This window comes from Athene noctua, unplaced genomic scaffold, assembly GCF_965140245.1.
Source record: "Athene noctua unplaced genomic scaffold, bAthNoc1.hap1.1 HAP1_HAP1_scaffold_194, whole genome shotgun sequence".
NCBI lineage: Eukaryota > Metazoa > Chordata > Aves > Strigiformes > Strigidae > Athene > Athene noctua.
The window spans coordinates 214,482-237,197 of record NW_027437664.1 but is presented as its reverse complement, the minus strand read 5'-3'; the positions used below and the strand labels follow the sequence as shown (position 1 = coordinate 237,197).

Here is a 22,716-nt window from a genome sequence, read left to right as displayed (position 1 = left end):
GCCCTACGCAGGAACAGACACTGATGGTGGCACGCAGAGGGGCAATGCCAACCACAGAGATCAGTCATAAGGAAAGCAAAGAGGAGACAAGCTCTCTGCACCTCATGGTGTGTCATCTCACACCCAGCTGGGACAAAGGAGGTGCCATCAAGACACTGCAGAAGAAAAAGCACCTGCAGTGACAGCAAAATGGGAGACAGGGCCAACAGCTGGAAATATCTGTGGGGTTTTTGACCGAAAAGAAGTGGGGATTATTCTAGGACATTCTCTCCAGCTACAGTGACTGGGAAGCCCAAGTTAACTTCCTCCCTGGTTTATTTTGCTGATTAATCAAGAACATTAAAAGAGAGCACCTCCTGGGACCTCAGGCTTTAGGAGCAGATCAGCAGATGGACGTCTTGGGGCATGTCCCTCTGGAGATCACCACTGGGACCCTGCCTGCCCCAGGAGGCGGCGTTAGTTACCTTGAGGAGGAGGAATTACCAGATGGAGGGGGGCGGACATGGTTATTAAAAACCAGATTGGATGCAGAACATATCACTCCAAGGTTGTACTTCCAAGCCATAGAGCCAACAAAGTAGTTGGGAAGGGGAGAGAGCCCCAGCCCTAGGTGGCAGCAACACGCCGGTGATGGTTTCACGGCAAGGACCTCTGCCAAGAGAAGCGTGCGGTACCTGCAGCCCGCAGTCGATCTCCGTGACATCTAGGAGGTAGTTGATGAGCGAAGCCTCCCCGCTCAGCGCGATCTCATAGGTCGGGCCTCCTTCCACCCTGCACAGCGCCGTGACGTGGGCGACGATATTTGTGTGGCCAAAGAAGGTGAACATGACCCGCTGGCTCTTGCCTGGCTGCAGCACACCGCAAAGCGGCAGGACATCGAAAACCTGGAGGTAGGCGAGGAGAGATCAAGATGTCAAGCATGGAAATTGATGCAGAAGAGCAGCCACGGCTTGGAGCAAAGTACAGATGTGGCTGGAGGGGGCTCTTCCTCAAACACAGGCAAAATCATCCTAATCTCATCCTGTACCCATTCCACTTACCAGTGGAGGGGCCACGGGGAAAACCTTCTCCCATGCTCCCTCATTAATTAATACACTACATATTAAAAGTAATTTGGGATGTCGCCTGGCAGCAAGAAATTCTCTCCACTGCAGAACTTGCCTTTAAAAGCACCTTTTACTGCCCTAAGCAAAACACCGTATTCAGAGGTGAAAGCTCTCAGAGCTGGGGGGAGGATTCCAGCCCAGCTCATCTGACTCCTGATGCTTTCCACTCTCTCCAATTCGCATGCTGCGCGCTCTCAAGATGCTACAGCAAAAGCTACCGCAGAAATTTCCTGTTGACCACTTGATTAGCAACAAGATGAAGAATGCCCTCCATAGCTGCTGCACAGGTCAGCCCTACGACACGTCCTGCGTGGCCTCTCCAGTGACCGGTTGCTTCAGCAGCGCTGTGCGATGGGCTTGGAGGGACGCGAGGCCACTCTGCGAGCAGCATCGAGGGCCACCAGTGGGGAGGGGGGGCTACAGAACTGCTTGCCACACCGGAAACGTGGCACAAGATGGATTCCCACTTACCTCCTCCATTCCCAAGCTGACGGGCTCTGCCTCCACAGACTGCATCAGTCTGTTGATCCCCACCAGGCCCTGTGTCTCCACAGCCCCTTCCAGCTCCTCAGCAGGGGATGGCAGCACCTGCAAAACAAGCACCATGGGCTGCAGCGAGCACCTGGCTGGTCTGGGCGAGAGCACTCTGCTGCAGGCTCCGCCACCTCACCCAGCCAGGAGCAGCTGAGATGGGACCTGGGTGCAAATCAAGTACGGGTATGTCCGTGCCATCCGTTGAGTGGGTCCAGCCCACCCACAGGTGAGACACGGGCTCCGCCTGCGCTTCCTACGCGCAAGCGTGCATGGGGAAGCTGAGTGCACCCAGCCCTCAGTCCTGGCAGAGACCTCAAGGGCATTTTGCACCCTTGTGCCAGACCAGCTTCGCTCACTCCTGCCCAGGGAACGTGCCCAGAACCCCATGCCTCGACAGGTTAGGTTCTTCAGGACAAAAGCAGGAGCACAGCTGCAAGCGAGAAGTATCAAAACAGGAAAATAAGGGCTTGGCACAAGTATCCCATTTCAGAGAGTGCTTAGGTTTCATCTCGCGCACCCATCAGTGCTGGAGAGCTGAGGATCTCCACCAAGTCACTCTCTTGAATGACACCTTCCTGAAGAAGGCGGCAGAGATATTCTTCTGTCTCCCAGCAGCTGAGAGCTGGTGTTTGACCTCAGCGGTGCCATCTTTCAAAAGGAACCTCATCCCCTATTTAATAAGCGAGGGCTTTGTGAGTGCTTTTGAAGTGTGGCAATACCTGCTTCTTCAGTAACGTGAAGAAGGGCTTTGTGCTGGGGCCTTGGCATCAGCAGAATCTGCAAGAATTTTTATGGGACATCTTTACACCTAATCAGAGGCTACATCTCCCCGGTAGATGAAGCTCAGAATCAGAAGATTCAATGCTCTTTCTCTCATCTCCACATTTTCAAGCCTAGCAAAGCTTTGCCAAGTGCCTATTCCCAAAGATTCTAACCCGCACCTTTCCTAGGCCTACGGTCTCCCGCCTCCCCAGGGAGGTTATGTGGGTATTGCCTTGACACAGTCACACAAGCAGAAGGGGAAGCTGCAATCCAGGCGTATCCTTTGAAGCCTTTTGGATCCTACTTAGCCACACCTACTGGATTTTCCCTGGTTTGTTTCTGCATACATGGCAACAAAGCAGGAAATAAAGAAGATTCCACGCTTCTATCCAAAAACATTCAGCCACGCTATTCTTTACGTCTACGGGGTATCATTTCTCCTGATCCAGAAAAAATGTGCCGTTATAATGTTAAAATGACCGAAGTTTGGATGTGAGCAGGTGCAACCCCTCTCCTTGACCTTAATGTCAATGCCAGTGCTTTCAGAACTTCCCATGCTTTCTTGCATCCTCTTTTATTGCCCCAGGAGCAGCCTCTGTCCCACACGATGCAGAACAAGGCGCCAGTTCCCACTAGCACGGACATCAAGCTCCAAAGCACCGAGGTTCACCAGGAAGGTCAGCAGACCAAAGGCCATTTTTCATGCCAGGAGGAAGAGACAATGACCTTGAAAAGTCTCATTTTATCAAAGATGGCTCTGTGGCCATCCCTGTGATACTGCAGGTCTCGGGTGAAGGCAGAGACATAAAAACATGCAGCTCCAGCTGGGGGTGAGAAGGTGGTACCTGGAGATCACAGTACTTGGCACAGCTTGATACAGGAAGGAAACTGGAAGCCTTCACATCATGATGCAGATAAAAGGCTCATTTTACAGTGTAAAAACGAGCTAAAAAACCCCAAACTCAGCATAGGTCTGTAGGATCTCAGTGGGCTTCTCCAAGCAAAACTACCCGATTTCTCCCTCCCCAGAAGCCCCATGTCCAGCCGCTGGCCCTGCTGCCCAGCCCACCCTCAGGGCACATGACAGCAGGGCAGCAAAAAGGGGGACTGGCACAAGTACGGCTTTTCAGTGGCAAGATGGGGGAGGCAACGCAAGCGGTAGGTGTACAAGAAAATCTACCTTTGCTTCCAGGGAGTCATCTGCACCTGCTGGCTCTTGGGCAGGATCCCCTGCGGCTCCCAGGGCTTCAGCTGGCTCCTCCACACCTCCATCCCTGCAGCTGCTCCCTGCAGACACCGAGCGCTCCGACCAGGCTCCCTCCTTTTTTGGTGGTTGGGGTTTGGTGAAAAATTTCGGCACCGGAGGGCTGAACCTGGAAAATAACATGACTTTGATTGTGGACCTGCAGTGGGAGGGAGGGAAGCCTGCACGAGCAGCTCCTCGGCAGGATGCGGCCCCCGGCTGGGCACTGCGGGTGTGAATTCAGTAACGGGTCTGAGCCAGCAGCTCCCAAACCAGGATGGAGCAGGTCAGCATACGGGGCTGCCTAGGGATGACGCTGGTGTAGCGGCGGCACAGGCAGCTGGCAACCGGTTGCAAGGAGAAATGGAAGAGGACACGGGTGAAAACCTTGTAGGGAGGTAAAAATCACAGCAGGAAAGGAAGAGACACACAGACTGTGCAAAAAGGTGAGCCTGAGACACAAAGGGGCAGATCCGGAGAGCAACAAGCCAGTGCAGAGCCGCCAGTGCCCTCCTGAAAGCACCCACAGCTGCAGACTGGGCCTCCCCCACCCAGAGGGCCAAGGCGAGAACTTCTGCAGCTCCACCAGGTGCTAACCCGGAATATTTCCCCTGACACCACCCGCAGCTGCAGGGCAGCACAAGCAAGCAGCAACGCCCGAGGCTTTCTCCAAGCACGTAAGGCAGGAGCAGGGATAGAGCCCGGAGCCTGCTGCGCCCTAACCCCGACAGAGCCCAGCGCCGTGCGGGGCACCCACGGAGCCCGGCACGGGACACCCCACACACGCGGGGCAGCGTGGAAAGACCCGCTGAGAAACTCCGGCAGAGACACGGCTGAACAGCCCGTTGATCCCTGAGGAGCGCCGAAGCAGCAGCGATCGGTGCTCCGGGGAAGGGAGCTGGTAAACCACAGCCCAGCGCTGGCTGGCCCTGCTTCCCAGGACGTTCAGACAAGTGCTCCCACCAACGCCTACAGCTGCACCCACAGCTGCAGCAGAACCTGCCCTTTCCCTGTAAGACACTAAATGGCTGTTTGGGGAATGTGATGTGCAGTTCAACAGATGAAAACTCACTGCACCAGTGTGGTGTTCGCCTCAGGCCACAAAGGTCTGAGAAAGCAGCTTTCCAACCCCAGCCTTCCTTCCCAGGGGAACCAGTATGGGGGCTACAGTAAAGCAGCAGCAAGAGACTGTGTAGGTTCTTAGTGTAAAATGACAACACATAGGGTTGGCAGGGAAGAAAAATCATGTATCTGCTTGTCCCAGTGCCTAGGTATGGGTTTGTAGCTCCAGAAATAAAGCAGGACTCTAGGTTATGGACAATGCAGGAAGTGTTGGTAGCATCTCACAGCCCCAGCTTGGCTGGAGAACGTTGTTTCCTTCCCAGCGTCAAACTGGTGATCACTTATTCCCTGAGCACCTAAGCCCGACCACGGCTGGGAGGTGTTACTCCCCCAGGGAAAGTTGAAAGCAATTTGTCAGATCACAGGCAAACAGCCTTGGTCTTTGCAAAGCACAAACAGGACACGAGGAAGGAGAAGAGCTTCAAGGAGAGAGCAAAGGGGCACATACCTCATCTGGCTCACGCAGCTGTCCATCAGGAAGGACCAGTGGTACTGGACAAGAAGCGGGCTGCAGTTGGTCAGCTCGATGTAACGCACATCTTTGGTGTCGTTCAAGATGCAGCCGAAGTCCAGGGCCGTGGGCTGGATATGGAGATTTGGGAAGTAGACTTCTCCCCGAATGGTGACCTGCTCCTCATGAGGATGCTCCAGAAACTGTATCTTTAGAACCTTCTCCACTACCCGGCTACACAAATCCTCTTTATAAGCAGGGTTAAATCTGATGGAGAGAAGAAGTTCCTCCCCTATCTCCAGCTTCATGGGCTGCAAGGAAATGAAGAGTATTAATCACCAGTGTGATGAAGTCCCAAGGTCTGGCAGCACGAAACGTGGAAATGTTCAACGTCTGACCCCAGCATAGGCTTCTCAGTTCATCCTGTGTTTTCTTCACAGTGTGTGCCTGACTGCAAGCCCCACCACGCTCTGTCTGAGACTATCTCAGGCTCATCTCACTGTGCTCTGCATCAATACACGAGGAAAATAAATATTCTACTGCTGAATTCGGGACCCCCAGGAGCGATGTGCTAAATACACAACTAAATCAGCATTTGGCACACCAGGGCCTTTTGCCCCAGCTCTAGAGGAACTGCTTTGCCCTCCCAGCACAAGCAGCATGGCACTGCAGCCTCGCCCTTGCAGGGGCTAGTCACTGGCACAGCACAGAAGCGGTGGCCGTGCCTACAACGTTTAGCAGAGCCCATGTCCAACCCCTTCCTCCAACAACAGGGCAGGGGCCAGGCAGCGGCTGGAGGAGCCTCCTCAGCCTTCCTGGAGGCAGGGCTGCCCCTGAGGAAAGCCAGCTGCTCTGGAGGGTGTCTGAGAATGGCTGCTGGAGAGCTCAGTGACTTCCAAGAGACACCGTTATACACGGCTTGCCCAGGCCTAGCTGCCTGCTCCCCTCTCCTCACGTCTTAGAGCCAGGATGTATTTCCCCAGTTCAGATGATATTTCGTTTCCTTCAGCAGCTTGCTTCAAATCTGACTTAGTTCAGGCCAGTCTACTGCTGAGTCTAAAGAATAAACTTCTCTGCTAGAGGACCTCCCAACAGAAACGTACCACCACACCCCCCTCTTCAAACCCCACAGCGGGAGGGCCCACGGCTGCTCACCTGAGCGTCTGCAGAGAGGGGCTGCCGCTCCGCGTCACAGATTAAGAAGGGCTGCTCTAAGGCCAGGACGACGCTGAGTGGCAGGGCCGAGGCGTTTCTTAAAGACAGAGGCTGGTGCTGCAGAGTTAGGACATCACCAGGTTGCTACAGAAACAGGACACAAGGGGAAAAAACAACATGAAGTAGCCACGGAAGTCCTTCCCTTTCTGATGCATTTCAAGTTTTTCAACCCCAGAAGTGCATACACCTCTATTTACTATTTTTGTTAGTTTCTATCCTTCTAGGTGGTTTTTCTCTAAGTATATCAGATCCTTCCATGTTTAGAAACCACAGCATCCCCCGGGGACAGGGAAACACTCTGGCACACAGAGGAGGGAATAGGACCCTGAGAGGAGGCAGCTGCATGAACAAGACCAATAGCAGAAAGTGAACCCAGAGCACTTGTCTCCATTTTCTATCCTCTCGAGAAGAACGGCACAAGATGATTTTCACTCACATAGTCATTTCTTACAACCTTGTCAGCTCTAGTAGCCTCATAAGAGCAGTGATGCTGGTCAGAGGAGAAAAGCGAGCAGGATTTGGCCCATAGCAGAGAGCCTGCAGCAGCCTAAGGTTGGCTTTGAGCATCTACAGGCACACACAGCCAGGAGAAACCTCAACAGTCGGGCTGCAACGGGTGTCCTGCTGCCCCTGCTCCAGTGACAAGCTGTCTGTAGCCTCAAAGCTCGGCTCTGCCTAAGCTATTTCTTCCTGTTTATGCATTGCTCTGGGCTTCCTGCATGGTTTATATAAACTAGACAGTGTTTGGGCAACTTGTTCTGGATGTATTGATATCAAACAGCTGCAGTGTCATAACACTCAATAAATCCGAGCACATGGCATCAAGCAGACCACAGGCAGACATCAGGGATAGCTGAAAAGCTTCTAATTAAACCTGAACTGCCTGCTCACAGGATTTTGTGCTTCTCTGGAAGCCTGGGAACCAGAGGAGAGGCCTGAAAACACAGAAACTAAATAATGAAGTATCTTCTCTTTTTCAGACACCTCAAGGGAGAAGGAAAGGTGATGCAGGAGTCAGGATCCAGAGGCTAAGGGGCACCTGCTTTGCGCTGGCGCTATCATCACTGCAGGTGAAGGATGTCTGCGGGTCCTTTGAAGAAGGTGAAGCTTGGGGAATTGCAAAGGGCTACCATCCATGCCAAGAGCAGAGAAGGCAAACAGACAAAATGACAGGTTTTTCTCATCAGCCTGAAGAGCTGACAGGAATCTCAGTTCTTCTCAGCTTCCCTACAGGATCGGTGTTCAGACATCACCGTGCCTTGGAGGATCCCCAGAAGCCTCCCTTCACCCCGAGTACAGGAACTGGTGTCTCTCTAGAAGTAGCCATGATCCCCCTCGGCAGAGCAGCTGTTCTCTCTGTTTTACTTGGGTGAAGTTAAAAACCAGTCCCATCTCTGAAAACACCCTCGCTTACTTTACGAAGCCCCTCAGGAAGGGTGAGGAGGGGGTTTAGCATCGCTCAGCTGCAGCACTCTGCTCGCCCACCTCAGCCCCAGCACACGAGGTGGCTGTGCAAAGCCCACGCTGTTCTCGTGGGTCCCACACATCTCGCCCTGTGCCCTTGGCTCAGCAGCTCAACTCTGTCTCCACATCAAAAAGGCAGAATACAGCTGGTGGGACTGCTCCCGATCCCAGAGGGGCGAAATATTGATCTCAGTGTTAATGGCAAAATCTTGGTCCCGCTCAGCCCAATAGTCAAAGCCCCAGGGACTTGGAGAAGCCATTTAACTTCCTCCTTCGAACACAAGCACACGCCCCACCAGGCTTTCAGTCACCAGCCATGCTCTTCAGTGCCAGGATGAAATCCAGAGACTTACCTTCTCCACCCGGAAAGTGATTTCCCTGGAGGACATTTTCAGGACGGGAGCGATGAACTCGCAGGTGACATCCACTTCCATTATCGGAGCCTTCTCTGCCTTGCTCCCCACGACGGCGTGGCACAGCAGCCGCTCCTTCACCACCTGCACGGAGGAGTCACCCGTCACCCAGCGGGGCCCAGCAGGGCGTCCCCAAAACGCACTGTATTTGCTGCCCACCCAACCACAGACCCTGTTACCGCCATCAAGTTACAGCCACTGGGCTCCTCAACAGCCCCCTTTTCTTTTTATGCTGCATCCCATTTATTCTGCTCTCAAACGTCCGTAATGCCACACCCCACTATCCACAAAAAGCCCTCGTGAGTCATGTGCTGCCTACAATTGTAACAGTCCCTGCCCCAAATTATTACTGTTTTGATTTGTCCCACTGCCAGGCATAATACTTACAGAAAGCTGTAGGAATTAAAAAAAATTTTTTTAAATGCAACTATATTAAGGGAAACAGGTGACAGAAGGGCCAATGCTAGCAAACCCTCCCTCGGAAGCTTAGAGGACAGGATCCATGTGAAAAACCCAAATAGGCAGACTGCCTTCAGGTAAAGAGGGGGCCACTCATTCCTAGCAGGTACTGTGCCCTCCTAGAGCTGGTTTTAAAAGAAACCTCCCCAGGAAAGAAAGGTCTTGCAGTTTACATGAAAACCCTCTGCTTAAGCTGGATGCTCTTAAGACTTTTTCCTGATTTCTCATGGTTTCAGTTCCCCAAAATCCTCCCTTCATTTCTCACTCTTCCCTCTGCTACAACACCACAACTCCTCCTCAGAGCCTACAGACTCAAAACCATCTGTGCTGCATGTGCGATGCAGGGAGTTGGGCTTCTGACCGACATCAAGAGTATTAAGTTCTCAAGACCCGAGGAAGGTGGAAAGCCCACTCCCAGGGTCTTGGCTTTGACTGCAGGAGCCAGGTAGCCACAGCTCAGCTCACAGATCCTCTTTCGGCTTTCCCGGCAGGACAGCCTCTCCAGCACCCTGATCACTTTATTTCCTTTCTTTTCCCTGCTTCAACAAAACCTTTGGGCTCCGAACTGCACAGGGACAGTCCCATTGCAGTCAGTTAGGTGAGTAATCAAGTATTCCTCAAGCTACCTACCAAGGCAGCCCTTTAAAACACCTTTCAAAACACAAGTATCAGCAGGAGCTTGATGCAGATTTATTCCACATTCGCCTAAACATCTGTGCCCAGCAGTCTTGGAGAGAGGGAATGCACACCAGGGTTAGCTGGAAGTTTCTCTGCAGAGTAGGATTTCCCCTGGAAATAAGAGTCCAGGGAGGAGAACACCCCGTGACCCTGCTGAAATCTCCCCCTGAGCTGCCATCCAAGGGTGCTGCGAGACCTGGCTGCCCTTGGGACCCTGGGACTGGCTGAGAGACTGAGGTGAGCCGTTATGGAAATACTGACAAAGTCAAGCTGTCAATTGTAACGATCCCTGCAAACAGTTTCCCACGTGGATGAACATCACCCGATCACTACAGCTGACACACTGTGTTCATTTTTCTGCTCCAGGACTCAGTGCTAGATGAGCCCTCTGCCCATGCTTGTCTACGGAGGAAAAATGATGCTACTCCCAGACACTCCCTCCCTTCACAGGTGTTCTGTTTTACTCACTGCTTCCCCCAAATACATTACTTTGCACTTTGTTATTTACTTTCTGCCTGTGCTCCTAGTCTAAGCGTAACTTATTTTCTCTGCCCTTCCTTTCTGCCTCAGCACATGACACCTTGTAACCTGCCATTTGCCCCTGAAGTAGCAATATCTCCTTCAGTCCGTGTTTTGGTATCAGCAGGTTGGGTTTACAGTAGCCATGGAAACATGAAAAAGCCTTAGGAACTGACAGTGGCCAGCAAGGAAAGCTGGTGCTGCCATGGTAGCTTGTGCTGTTAGAACAGTTTCTTGAAAGCACTTGCTCCTGATGGGGAAGGCTCAGCCCTCGGCGGGGACCTCACCTGAGGAGTGCTGGAGAAGCATTCCAGCACCATCTCCGTAGTCTTGCCCGGCATCAGCTCCACCCTCAGTGGCTGAACCTTAAACCCAGGGCAGGCAGGTCTGGGGCTCTGGGAGGAACCTTGGCCCTCGGTGGTGCTGACAGCAGGGACACGATGACGCCGGCGGAACGAGCCAGAACCTGCTGTTGACCAGTAGAGCCAACGGGTGCGCCGTCCTTTGTTTGTTACCTTGAAGCGGTAACAGCAGGGATCCAGGCTGGAAGGGAAAAGAGATGGAAAAAGTCACGGGAGCTGCTATCTCCCAGTGGTCACCCGGCTTCAGCACCCTGATGGCGTTACCCGACTGCACACGCAGCAATAAAAGCACCTCCAAAAAGGCTGACCTAGCTCAAAGCTTCAGCAAAAGCCAGACCTTGGTTGCCCCTAAGTTTATCAGCATCCAGCAGCTGCTCTGTTTGCGTACAGCAAGGAAGAGCTGCATGAAGATCATCATCTCAGCTGCTGCAGACAGAGCATCACCAGCCTAGAGACCCTCCGGTGACCTGGGCACCCCCTGCCTCGCTGACGGGGCCCCTGCCCTGGCACCCCCAGCCCCTTAGGGAGCATCCAACCTCATCACCCCCAACACATCGTCCTTTGCCTGAACAGTGCAGCTGCTGTTGTGGTTTAGGAAGATAATGCACTGTGAGAACACAGGATCAACAGAAGTTTCCCCAAATCAAACATGGCAGCAAGACCAGGTCTGGCTGCTGAGGGGATGGAGCAACGATGAGAGATGAATAACTAGAGCTAGATATAAACCAAAATGAATATTCAAGGGAAATTGATTTCTTCATGTAAGGAAACACTAACTGCAGGCTCATCTGGAGTAATTATTTTACCCTCTATAAATCTGAGCATGACCAGGACGTGAATTGTTCCTGGAACAGTTACTGGTTTTTTGAAAAGGACAGAATACACGGCTTACAAAATGCATGCCTGCCCCAGGCAGCTAAATGCACAGACCTGAGCCAAGAATAGAACAAACCAGCCGCTGAAACAGACTGTTAAAACATGATGCGTACAAGCTTAGTGTGAAATGGTTTCTGTGGTGGACAGCACAGACGAAAGCCTGGAGAAGCTCTGCGTGGATGCAGAATCTGTGGCTCTGGGAAAGCCCAACTCATCTGAGATGTTACCTGGGTCCTGTCTCAGCTCACCTGGGGCAGCTCTGCAGCCGACAGCAAAGGCAACAACTCCAGAGTCTGCAGAGCAAGACGTGAAGGGGGGCAGAGGACCATGACACAAATCACACTGACATCGCCCACTCCGTTGGGTAGCCAGTCTGTGGCTGCACAGAGCACAGGACACGCTGGACAAGCACCAACCCCCTGCAATGTCCCTGCGTATGTGGGTGGCTTGTGCATGCATATTTAACCCCCCAAAATCTATACTAAAGAGTAGGATCAACCTGCTTTTTCTACCCCCAAATTTAGGGATTGGACCGCTGTGGACACTCTGCAGCCAGGGAAAGGAACAGGTACCTCAAAAAGACTATTCTTCTCATCCTAAGAGGTGTCCAACACAAAGCAGGCAGCACTTTGAAAAGGCTTATTTTTCTCCCATTTACAGGAACAGGCCTGGTCAGATAGACGCGTTAGGACCAGCGAACCCCCTCCTTTGAGCCAAGCTCTTTAATTAACACCTTCCATTTATCCTGCCCAAACTCAGTGGACTTCTCCTCCTCTCCCTTCCAGAGCTGGTCCAGTGCCACCCTCGCCTGCCCGCACCTCAGGCTCCGCTGCGGCGGTGACGCCGAGGAAAGCCGGTGGGAGAGACGAGGGAAGAGCGACTACGTCTGATGAAGAGCAGCCCGGCAGGGGAGACGGGGAAGGCGAGCAAATGAGGGATGACACGGGGCAAAGAAGTTCTGCTGCTCCTCAGGACCGCTGGGCAGAGGGCATACAAAACAGCACCATTAATTTAGTCAAGGACCTGCTAACAAGCTACCACAAAGGTGTTCCGCTGTTGCGAGATGATACTCCACAGGGAAGGGAAAAACAATCAACATGATTGCAAAGGGAAATGTGTTTATACTTGTAATGTAGCATCTTCCACCCAGAGGCTTCCAGGACCTGCTGTTTTCCTCCAAATCTCTTTTTGTTCAAGTGAGGAAATAGATGTATTATAACTAAAGACAAGTCAGTGACAATTTAACAACTGGTTTCCATTTTGGTGGCTTTTGAGGGTATCTAACAACTTTCAAATGGCCACAGAAGGTTTCTAAAGGAAGCCCTGGGGCTTCAGGAAAACAGAGCCAGGACCTTGAGCGCTGAAGAACAACCAGCCTGAAGGACTACAGCAAAACTGCCCCTTGCTGAGCCCACGGCAGAAGCTGAGAGATACCCTACCTGAAGTGGGGTCCCAAGTTGAGCTCCGGCGCAAAGAGTTTGTCAGTGACAATCGTGGTGCCAGTGCCAACAGCCCGGACGGGGATCACGTAGGTGTGGCTGTTCTCGATGAACAGGTTCACCTCGTCCTTTAATTTCTCCGTGTCATCCAAGCTTGCTACGACAGCTACTGACACCTCTGTCTCAGGAGGAATCACTCCTTCACTGGGTTCAATCCTCCAGCACGAGCATTCACGAGCCTGTAAGACAAGCCGAACACTAACTTAGCATGGAAACCACGGACCCTGGGCTCTTGTGAGGTGCAGGAAAAGGAAGGACTGAAGATACGAGGATAAAAACCAGAGAGGCTCCATTTCCTTAAATCCAAGCTGGAAACAACAACTATGCAGGAGCTTCTACAACCTGTATTTTACCTTCCTTTAACAGACTCACTTCATTAACCCAGTGTTGCCCAACCCAAGGGATGCTCATCCTCAGGAGGAGGTTATTCCTCCTCCAGTCTCTCTTTCGGAGCGCACGCCAAGGGAAGCTACTTCACCTCTCCTGGCTTCCTGACAATGGTGGCTGGGCTGGCATAAAGGCTCAAGGCCAGAGGAAGCCAGGACTGCTCAAATCCCACCGCAGCAGCCACACGGCTGGGGAATACTGCTGAGAGCCTGAAGAGTAACTCTGCAAAACCGGCTGATCAAAACCCTGACACCAACGTCTTCTTTCCCAAGAGTTACTCAGTGCTTCTCAACAGCCCCCGAAGAACTGAAGCACTCGGTTCCCACTGATCACCAGCTGCAGTGAGGTGCCCCAGTGCCTTCTGCTTTGGAAAATTCAGCTATAAATGTTCATAGCAGGGCACTAAAGCAATAAGCAGAAAGCAAACTGGAAGGCACGTGCCCTGTAGGCATGGCCCGAGCTTCCAAGCACTCTCTTCCCTCTGGTTTCTCATGGACTTCCCTCCACAGCTGCGGCAGTGAAGGTGCTGGACCCCAGCCCCTCTAAAACCACGTTCCCAGGGAGCAAGCCTGCAGAGAGGAAACACACACCGTGCTCCTTGGCCAGCGGGAAATGCACAGGGAGGCAGATGTACAGCTTCCAAGTGTCCATCACGGTGGTGGTGGTGCCTGCACCCCACACTTCAGTGCCGTGTTTGGGGTGACAGGCACTACTCACCCAAAACCCTGCAGTATTGTAAGAGAAGAGGTTTCCCCCCGCCTTTTTTATTTTTTAATGGAAAGCAACAGTGTGCTTGGAGGCCTGACACGATCCAAGCAAATGCTCGATCCAGATGAGGTTAGCTCGAGTTCCCATCCATCAGGCTGGCAGCACTCAGCTCTAACAGGACACCAGCCAGCCCAAGGGAGAAGAGTGTCAGAAAACCAAGCAGCACTTTGAAGTCCTGGGAAGCATTTTAAATAACCCCCCAAAGCGACCTCTGCTAGCAAGGGTAAGACTTTCTGCGGCCAGGGAAGCAAAAACTTGCTGACAGGCAGCGTCCCAGCAGCGTGTGTAGGATGCCCCAGCTAGGATAGCTCCTTAGGCTGGCTGTGCCCTGCATGGAGAGCAGGTCGGGTCTGCACGCCTGCGTCCCAGGTGGAGCATGCCAAAGGCATCAACATTATTCCAAGTGCTGGCAAAATCAATCAACTCTGCTCCATTTAATTTGTCCTCTAGAGCTGCAAAAGAAAGTCTTTAAAAAAGCAAGATGAGAATGGGATGAAGGAAGGTTGTTGGCACAGGGTAAACTCTGGGGCCTCACACAGGATCCCACCACCCCTCCTCTGCTGCCCCTGCATCCCGTGCGCAGCCCATCACTAGCCTCAGAGGATCCACTGCGCTGCCACCAGCCGAGGGCTACCCAGCCAAGGCGTTCACACCAAGCCGGTGGCTGTTAGCTTTTCTTTGCCCTCTGATTCATGGTAGCTCACTGGAAAAGGAGACCTGATAGCTCCACCCCAGAGGTGAACCTGCATGTCTGCTATCTGGCAAAGCTCATTTATCAAAGCTTGGCAACAAGCCAGGCAGTAAACTGTACCCAAGAAACTATGACTGAGGAATAATGACAGGCTGTCTCGATGGAGCCAGACTTTGAATTTCCCAGGGTGAGCCAGGGCCAACAGCCCACTCCAGAGGAGCAGGAATGGCATCGTGTCCTCATTCTTTCCGTTAGCATTTGGTGTGGGTCCAAGGGGCAGCACGGGGCAGCACAGTGCACCACTGAACAGGAGACCTGCCGGGACCAAAAGGCTCTGCCGGGCCAGACTCACTCAGGCTTCCAGGTCAGCTTCTGCCTGCGTGGATCCAGGCTGCGTCCCAGAGACGCTAAAATTTAGCGTGGAGCCACGCTAAAAATTCCCCCCACTTTGAAGACCACGATCTAACTTCTGATAACGTCCCTGCTACTCGCTTATCCTTGAATGCTCCAGAACACAACCCAGCAGCCCTGTGCACTGGATAGACAAAAACAGTGGCTATTTCTGTCCCTGCAGGAGCTTGCACAGAGTCCCTGAGTGCTGGGCAAGGGTGGGGATCAATCACTTACTCAAGAAGCTCAATGCTGAGATCATTAGCTTCTCCCAGGACAGATTTCCACTGCGAATAAGAGCTGCCAGAATTTGGATATAAGACACCACTGTGCATCTAAGAGATGGATGGATGGATGGATGGATGGATGGATGGATGGATGGAATGGCATTGATGGCTGGGATGGGATGGATGCCCTAAGGGACGACTGAGGAGCCACCACACTCAGTTCTCTTGAAGCTGCATAAAGCTAGTTAATTAAGTGATCTGGTCATTCTGGCCTTGCACAAGTGAAAGAGGAAGTAGAACTCAGTATTAAAATGCAGCTGTACTTTACCAAGCCACAGCCCTAGCAAGGGAGCATTCACACCTTTGTCAGCCGACCCATCGCTCCTCACGGAGGCTGCACATGAAGGGGGAATAAAACCCCGTCCCACATCAGTTGTGCACAGAGCCTCCTCCCGGGTGTTTCAGCAGTCCTGAGGTGGGGGACCCCGCGTTCTTCATTTCAAAGCTACTCTTTATCCGCACAAACTGCCAGTGGCAGAAGAGAGCCCCAGACGGCCCCGAGCCCCAGCAGGAGGTGGAGGTCAGGGCACGAGGCTGGCTGGATGCTCCCACCAACCACCAGCCGCCTCCTGGCACCTCAGCACCAGCATCTCCTCGGCGAAAGCACGGATGGGGACCACTTTGGTTTAGCCTCTGCCCCAGAGCACCATCAAGGGGATGTTTTATGAAATCAAAAGGCAGAGCCTCTAAAAAAAAAAAGTAGTGTGGCACTCACTGCCACTGACAACAGAGCCTAACTTGTCAAGCTTGGTTCAGCCAATAGCAGACTGCTGAGCGAGCTAACTAAACTTGTCTCCATTTGTGTCCCTGGTCCAGAGCTCACCCCTCCAGATCCCATCTGCGCTTCCTCGCTGGGCTGGGGAGATCAGGGCCACCTGGTTTGATAACCAAACTCCTCCTGCTTTTCCTTTGGGAAAAGCACCCTCCTGAGTCACTCTTGCTTCTCGGAGCATAACTGCCTTGAAGATTCTACCCTTCTTTAATTCATTTAGCCAACAGGTACAGCATGATACGACAAGTTTAATTTCCCTAGACAAGCAGGATAATAATTTCTTCCATTACTAAAAACAGCAATTCTGAAAGGGCATGAACTCATAGAAGATACCTCACGTGATAAAAACCAAACTCCCCCCTGTGGCCAGGTTTCAGGCACCTTTTCCAAGGTCTCCTCCACACCTCTGCTCCCCTTTCTAAGAGCCACATGCTCTGGACTTAAGCCTGCTGGACCTAAGCCTGTGCGACACTGGGAGGGACGCAGCCTTCCACCTTCCTCAGGTTTTGGTACAACCTGTCACCAGGGCAAGACTGACGCTTCTGGCCATGACCCCTGCTCATGACTGATGCCGTGTGTTTCCAGGCACAGGTGGCTACAACGAATGGTTCCCTCCAGCTCTGGCAAGACCAAACTGGCTGGAAATCAGCAAATTGGTACTGCTGTATTAGCAAAACATGGCCTTTAAAACCTAAACTAAAAGGTGAGCTTTTGGAGCACCATGAGGCTCTGGTGAGACAGCTCTGGAAAGAGTTAAGCCTGTGCATCTGTTCCCGTGCTGGGCCTGGCTCATCCCCATCCCCCACTTTGCCAGCTGACATTCTGGTATATTTTGTTTTCTGTATCGGGGCGACTGACGCTGGCACTGCCTGGCTCTCTGGCCCAGTCGCTGTGCTGGTGGAGGCGACTGATACTGGTTCTGCCTGTTCCCCCGGCCCGGATACTGTACCAGTAACTTCACTCTCAGGTTCTGTAGACTTTTCTCCCCCCTGAGGGCAGTGGGTGGTATTAAAGAGGACACGGTAGGCATGGGCAAGTCCCCAACACATTGCAGCGATTTGTGTCTCCTGGGTTTTGCCAGTTTGGTAACACACCCTTTCTAAGCACTCCATCAGCTTCTCAGGGCTCTGCATTTGCTCAGGAGTGAAGTTCCGAAGCATTGGGGGTGCCCACCAACTCAGGCCTTCGCCCATCTTTTCCCACACCCCTTGCCACTCACTATCATCTGACCACAGGGCAGGTTTCCAGGCACTGCTATTGTTAGAGAAGTGCCGCATGGCCAAAACCAGATCTGGCAGGCATTCAGAAAGCATTGTGCTGCAATCACACTGCCCTGCAGGCTCCAAGGATAACTGAAACTCTCAAAAACCGAGAGGATCTCTTCCCCTGGCTCACCCACAGAGGGGGTGAGACCCCTAACAAAAGCCCAAACGGCAAACAGGTACCGGCCCGCCCCCCCCCCCCCCAGCAATACAAACACATTATAAGCAGTCAGGAGCCAGTACAGCAAAATAAGACCCTTTACACATTTTCCACTGATAACAAACACCAGCACTGGGAACACACAGTGGATATAAGGAATAATCCAGCTCCACCACGCAAGCAAGTGGGCCAGCATTGAAAACATTGTCTTATCAAACCGTACAAATACAAACAGAAAAATTGCACCCAACAGATTGCTCTAGCACACTCTGGTCAGGGTCTGTCCCTTTTTTGATTCTTATTTCAACCCTCTTGTGCCCCACGTTGGTGCGCCAAAAAGGCTGTGATGGTTTAGGCCCTGCCGGGACCGGAGACCACGTTGCTGTTGTCACTCCCCCACCCTTGGATACAAGTAGGGCACAAACCCCGGGTTGAGATAAGAAGAAATTTAATACAGCAGTGTAATAAACAATCTGAACAACAACAGTAGCTATGATAACAACAATAAACAGTAATAACAGTAAACAAGACAAAAGATATACAGAGAAATACCGCAATGGTTACAGACAGCCCCGTGCTCCCCGCGACCAAAGCCACAAAGGAAAAAGAATTCCCACGCTCCCGCGCCTGGACCTGAGGTCAGCATGGTATGAATAACCTGGCTGGAGATTCCTTCCCCCTCTCTGCTGGGGAAAACTTAACCCTATCCTAGCTGAACCAGGACAGCATCTTATCTTCAAAAGTTCTGCTCACCTTGGAAGAGACCCCATATTCAGGGCCAGTGTTGCCCATATCCTGGAAAGTTAATTCAACACTCATTTCTAAATAGCATTACAGATATCATTTGAAGGGCACAGCACTGTTACCCACAAAAAAAGCATCTTGCCTTGCTCAGATAATGCTCTTTTCTCCCATAGAGCAAGAAGAAATCTTGACTTGACAGGAACAGCAATTTGCATGTGATGGTTAATACCACCACCAAGGTGGCACCATGGCCATCTGCATTACAGCATTTTCCTTTCCTGTTTCGAACAAGATACTAAACTTATACTTGCCCTGTTGCTGTCCCTTTATTAATCTTGTTCGGTTTGTTGAGCTGCCAGTCAGTGTGCTGTAACATTGCTGATGCAATGCTGCTGTGAAAATTTCAATCACAGCTCCTTCCTTTGAGCAGGGACCGTGATCTCTAAGCCTAACTGCAAACAGCCACGGTTTTGAGATCAGCCATCAAACAGGAGACAGGGAAATCACAGCTCACCGTCCTGCAGCAATCTCCAGGCAGGAAATCAAAGCAGCAGCTTTTCTGTCTTAGAGAACACAAGACTTGGGCTCAGGGGCACAACTGGATGCAGGATGCCCAAGTCACCCACCAGCAAGGCTAAGGGACTGCCTCTGCTCTCAGAGGTACGTGTGCAGTTCACCCTGGCACCTGACTGCATCTCAGATCTTATCTCCAAAATTATTCAGTCCTCTCTTCTTCCCCTCAATAAACGGCCAGGCAGCCTAAGGCAGCAGCAAAGGGCGAAACTTCAACTGAGGCAGCAAAGCAGCACCAAAGGAGGCAGCTGCTGGGGGCAGGGAGCAGCTGGAGCACACCTCGCCTGCCGCAGTGCTGCTCCCCTGGAGCTCAGCATCGGGGGGATGAAGAGTCTGAAGAGCCTTTGCTGAAACGACTGATTGAGCAGGTTCTCAGGACCTGCTCCCTTGAACACCTCCGTGATAGCAGCAGCTGTCCTGAAAAGCCGAGATGCTCACCGTGGGGTAAGTCAAGCCTGTGGGGTCAGCAGGGGGGACTACGGAGCAGCAGAGCCCACCCTTACTGCAGGGCAAGAAACCATCCCTGACCCCCCTGCTATTATTGTTCTATTTATTGATTAGCCACAATATTTGCAGAGATGGCAGTGAAGCAGGATAGGACTCATTGCCCAGCCCCACGCCTTAGGGCCCTGAGGCAATGCAGAGGCAGAGACACCCTGCGAGCCCCCCGGGACACACAGGCTGCCCGGGGAGGGAGGGCAGGCGTGAGGCCGGACAGCAGTGCCGGAGCAGCTCTGCGGGTCAGGGCCTGCTATGAGCACGCAAACCCCGTCCTTCACACACCAGCACCACCCACCCCAGGTGGCTTGCTCTCTGCAGAGATGGAAAGCAGGTTTTCATTGTGGAATCAAAGCAAGCTGCCCTGGGAATCCCCCACTTTGAGGTTACGTTTATCCCCCAAACAGCTGGAAAAGCCGCGTGAGGGAAATTCAGCCCCATCCTTGGCCCAGGAGGCTGAGCCTGTACTCTCACACACTGCCTGATGCTCCATCCACAACACCCAGTCCACACTGCCAGGCCTGGGCTAACCAGCCCCAGGAGCCTGACCCACCTGGCACGGAGAAGAACAAACCCCCTCCGAACCCTGCTTTCAAGCCCCTCACAGATCCCCCCTCCAGTGGGGAGCACACCCCACCCGGCCTCAGCGCACGAGCCCGCGCTGGCTGCATCAGCCCTGCTCCCCCTGCCAGGAGCAACCCACCCTCCCTGGGCCGTGCAGCTTCTCACCCTACGCAGCCTCCAGGATTAAAGAGCCTTTCTCTGCAGCCAGTCTCCAGAGGTGCTCTGCAACGCGACGGACTCCACCGTAGGTACACCACCATTACACGTACGTTCTTGTGCAACAACCCAGCTGGTTTGACACCCAGCAGGTGTGAAACTCACCTCACTGCGAGCAGTTTGAGGCCAGACCTCACACCCTAGTCTCTGTCATTACCAGCAGTTCGGCACAAAGCAAATGCAGATCTAACAGGGAAACCGTGTGGAAACCCATGCCCTTTCAGGAGCAAAGGGCCACGGCGTTCTCTTGGTCTCAGAGCTCCAAACACATGAGTCTTAAGAGCTAAATACCTTCCACAAAATAAAGGGAGAACTTGCAACACTGATCCAGACTCATTTCTGCTCAAGCACCTATGCAAATTTTCTGTTTTACTCAGGGGTCCCCCAGCTAAAACTGCCCCCAGACCAGGCTCCTCTTGCTGCATTGTGATGGAATACATTGCTTTCTCAATCATCTAGTGATATGCAAATGTTGCATATAATAATTAAGTCACAGGTTGCTTGTCAGTCATTTTTGTTGGAAAATAGCTCCACAGACACTTACCATCGTTGCCCTGAAGGATGCAGGGATGACACTCTGATTGGAGAGGTGGAGAGTTCGGGAGGCATCTTGCAGAACTTGGATACTGCCAAAATTTATTTTGCTTGGATGCACGTAGACAACTGGTCCTTCTCCAGTGCTCACTAGATGGATTTTCTGCTCCAGAAAGCAGGTAGGAAAGATCAAAAAAAAGAAGAGAGAAAGTTTAAAATGATTAAACGGCTCTAAGGGTACTCCTAGACTGGGGGATAATTACGGCTGTTTGAAGTTTTCAGTGTTGTAAAACTGAAACCAAAGGCCTGGAGCCAGTGTGGGACCGGGACTGATCCCATCTGAAAGACACAAGCTCCCGTTATCAGGGGATAAAGAAACCCTGTTTCCCATGCTTGCTTTTTCACACCTCCTCCGCACTGGTAACTCTCCTTCCTCTACCTTGTGCCTGCTCCCACTCCTTCTACTGCTCAGTCTTGCCCCAGAGCACCCTCCCTGACTCCTGCTGCTGCACAGCACACTGGGACAGTGGCTTTAGTCCCAAAGCTACGCCTGTGAAAGCCAGCACCAGCCAGAGGCAAAGCAGGCCCTTCAGAGTAGAGATCACGCAAGTTAGTTGCTCTGATTTGCACTTACGTCTATTCCTGGTATTATACGGATAATGGGCATTAATTATTAATAATACAAGCAGTATTTTTTCCTTTTGACAGTCTGAGACCCAAAAGTTCTGTTCTTGAAGAACTGTCACAGACTACTGGGGAAGGAATGTGGATCCCTTTGCTAAACCACCTCCTCACATCAGTAAAAACATTCAGGAGGCATTCAGGAGATTTAGCAGCATCATTTCCACTTGTTTCATTAAAAGTTTAAATCCCTGTAACTACTTCCAAAATGTCAGCCTTTCTTTCTGTTACAGAAAGCTTAAGGCTCACAGGAACCCTCTGACATCCTCTTTCATGCTCAGAGATGAGAAGACATTTTAAAACAGCTGCTTCAAAAGTTGATATCCTTTTAAATTAAAGCTTAATTAACTGTATTTGATCTTGATTTCAGCTAGATGAAGCCAGGACACTACAGACAACATTCTCTTGCCTACATTTTGTGGTCATTGCTGCTGTTGTGCATGCCTGACTGTGAACATCAGCCTTCAGGAAGCTTTAGTCCAGGAATGCTTTGCCTCATCCATTTCCAAGCTTGGCAGAAAAAAAAGTGTCTCTGTGCTCCAGGTGCAAGCGGCGTGGAGACTCATGAGTCTTTGGCTGGGGCTCTCTGCAAAGTGCTATGACGGGCGTTCCTCAGACGCGATGGGCCTGACTTTCAGCACGGCCTCTTACACAGCGCTTGCGTTAGCAGGATTCAGGGATGTCCCTGTGTGCTCCTGAACAAAAGGCCTAACGAAGCACCAGAGCTCTTCATCTAATCGCACAGCAGAGTACGAGACCCAGGGGTTGTTCTGGGCTTCAGACTGGCCTTCTTATCCTGTCTGACCTAGCTGTAATTAAATGCTGTGTCAGACACTTAGATTACCACCTGGGATGATACCATCCTTCCTCTTCTCTAGGTGAAGGGGAGTGGCTGCAAGTCTACTTGAGATTACAAGACTCCTGACCTTGTTAATGGATAGGAACCAGTAAAGTAGGATGCTTAGTTTTAACGTTAACCATCACTTGTGTTTCACTAGCTTTTATTTTTCCTGTATTGTACTGCAGTGTATACTATTTCATTTATACTCTTTTCCTAACTACCCTCTGACATCTCACCCACTTGTAAAACATCTTGAAACCTGTAAACCCTTGCCTAGTGGAGACAAAACAGGCCTTAGACAGCCTGGTAAACTCCCTGAGTACCTCCCTGATAACAGGGACCTAAGAACGCAAGACAAGCGCCTGAGAAGACGCCAGTGTCACGAAAAGCGACTGGGAGCGGGTTTACACCAACCCCCTCGGAACAAACAGGAGCTGAAGGATGGTGAGGTCACTCCACGACCATGCATGGACACGGGAAACCTCAAGTTCAGCCAGCGGGCAGTGTGAGGAAGACGATGTGGACCACCAGGGGGGAGAAGACCCTCAGTCTATTTTTACAATGCACGCTCATTTACTACGTAAATGAATTCTGTATATTAGTCAGAGAGCTTTGCTAGTAGCTGTGGCACTTGTGGTGGAGCGA

At 51.9% G+C, this 22,716-nt stretch overlaps 1 protein-coding gene across 1 annotated transcript in view; it reads right to left on the bottom strand.

The window, feature by feature from the left end:
- Nucleotides 1-674: 674 nt before the first annotated feature.
- Nucleotides 675-22,716, bottom strand: part of LOC141955380 (hydrocephalus-inducing protein homolog) — a gene marked incomplete at its 3' end in the record, with an annotated part of 75,998 nt that continues 53,956 nt past the window's right edge. The window contains exons 18-24 of the mRNA XM_074895213.1: nucleotides 20,560-20,712; nucleotides 12,644-12,882; nucleotides 10,254-10,509; nucleotides 5,216-5,349; nucleotides 3,583-3,775; nucleotides 1,578-1,694; nucleotides 675-884 (exon numbers count right to left, since the gene is read on the bottom strand). Coding sequence (XP_074751314.1) covers nucleotides 675-884; nucleotides 1,578-1,694; nucleotides 3,583-3,775; nucleotides 5,216-5,349; nucleotides 10,254-10,509; nucleotides 12,644-12,882; nucleotides 20,560-20,712 — 1,302 coding nt within the window. The remainder of the gene's footprint in view (nucleotides 885-1,577; nucleotides 1,695-3,582; nucleotides 3,776-5,215; nucleotides 5,350-10,253; nucleotides 10,510-12,643; nucleotides 12,883-20,559; nucleotides 20,713-22,716) is intronic.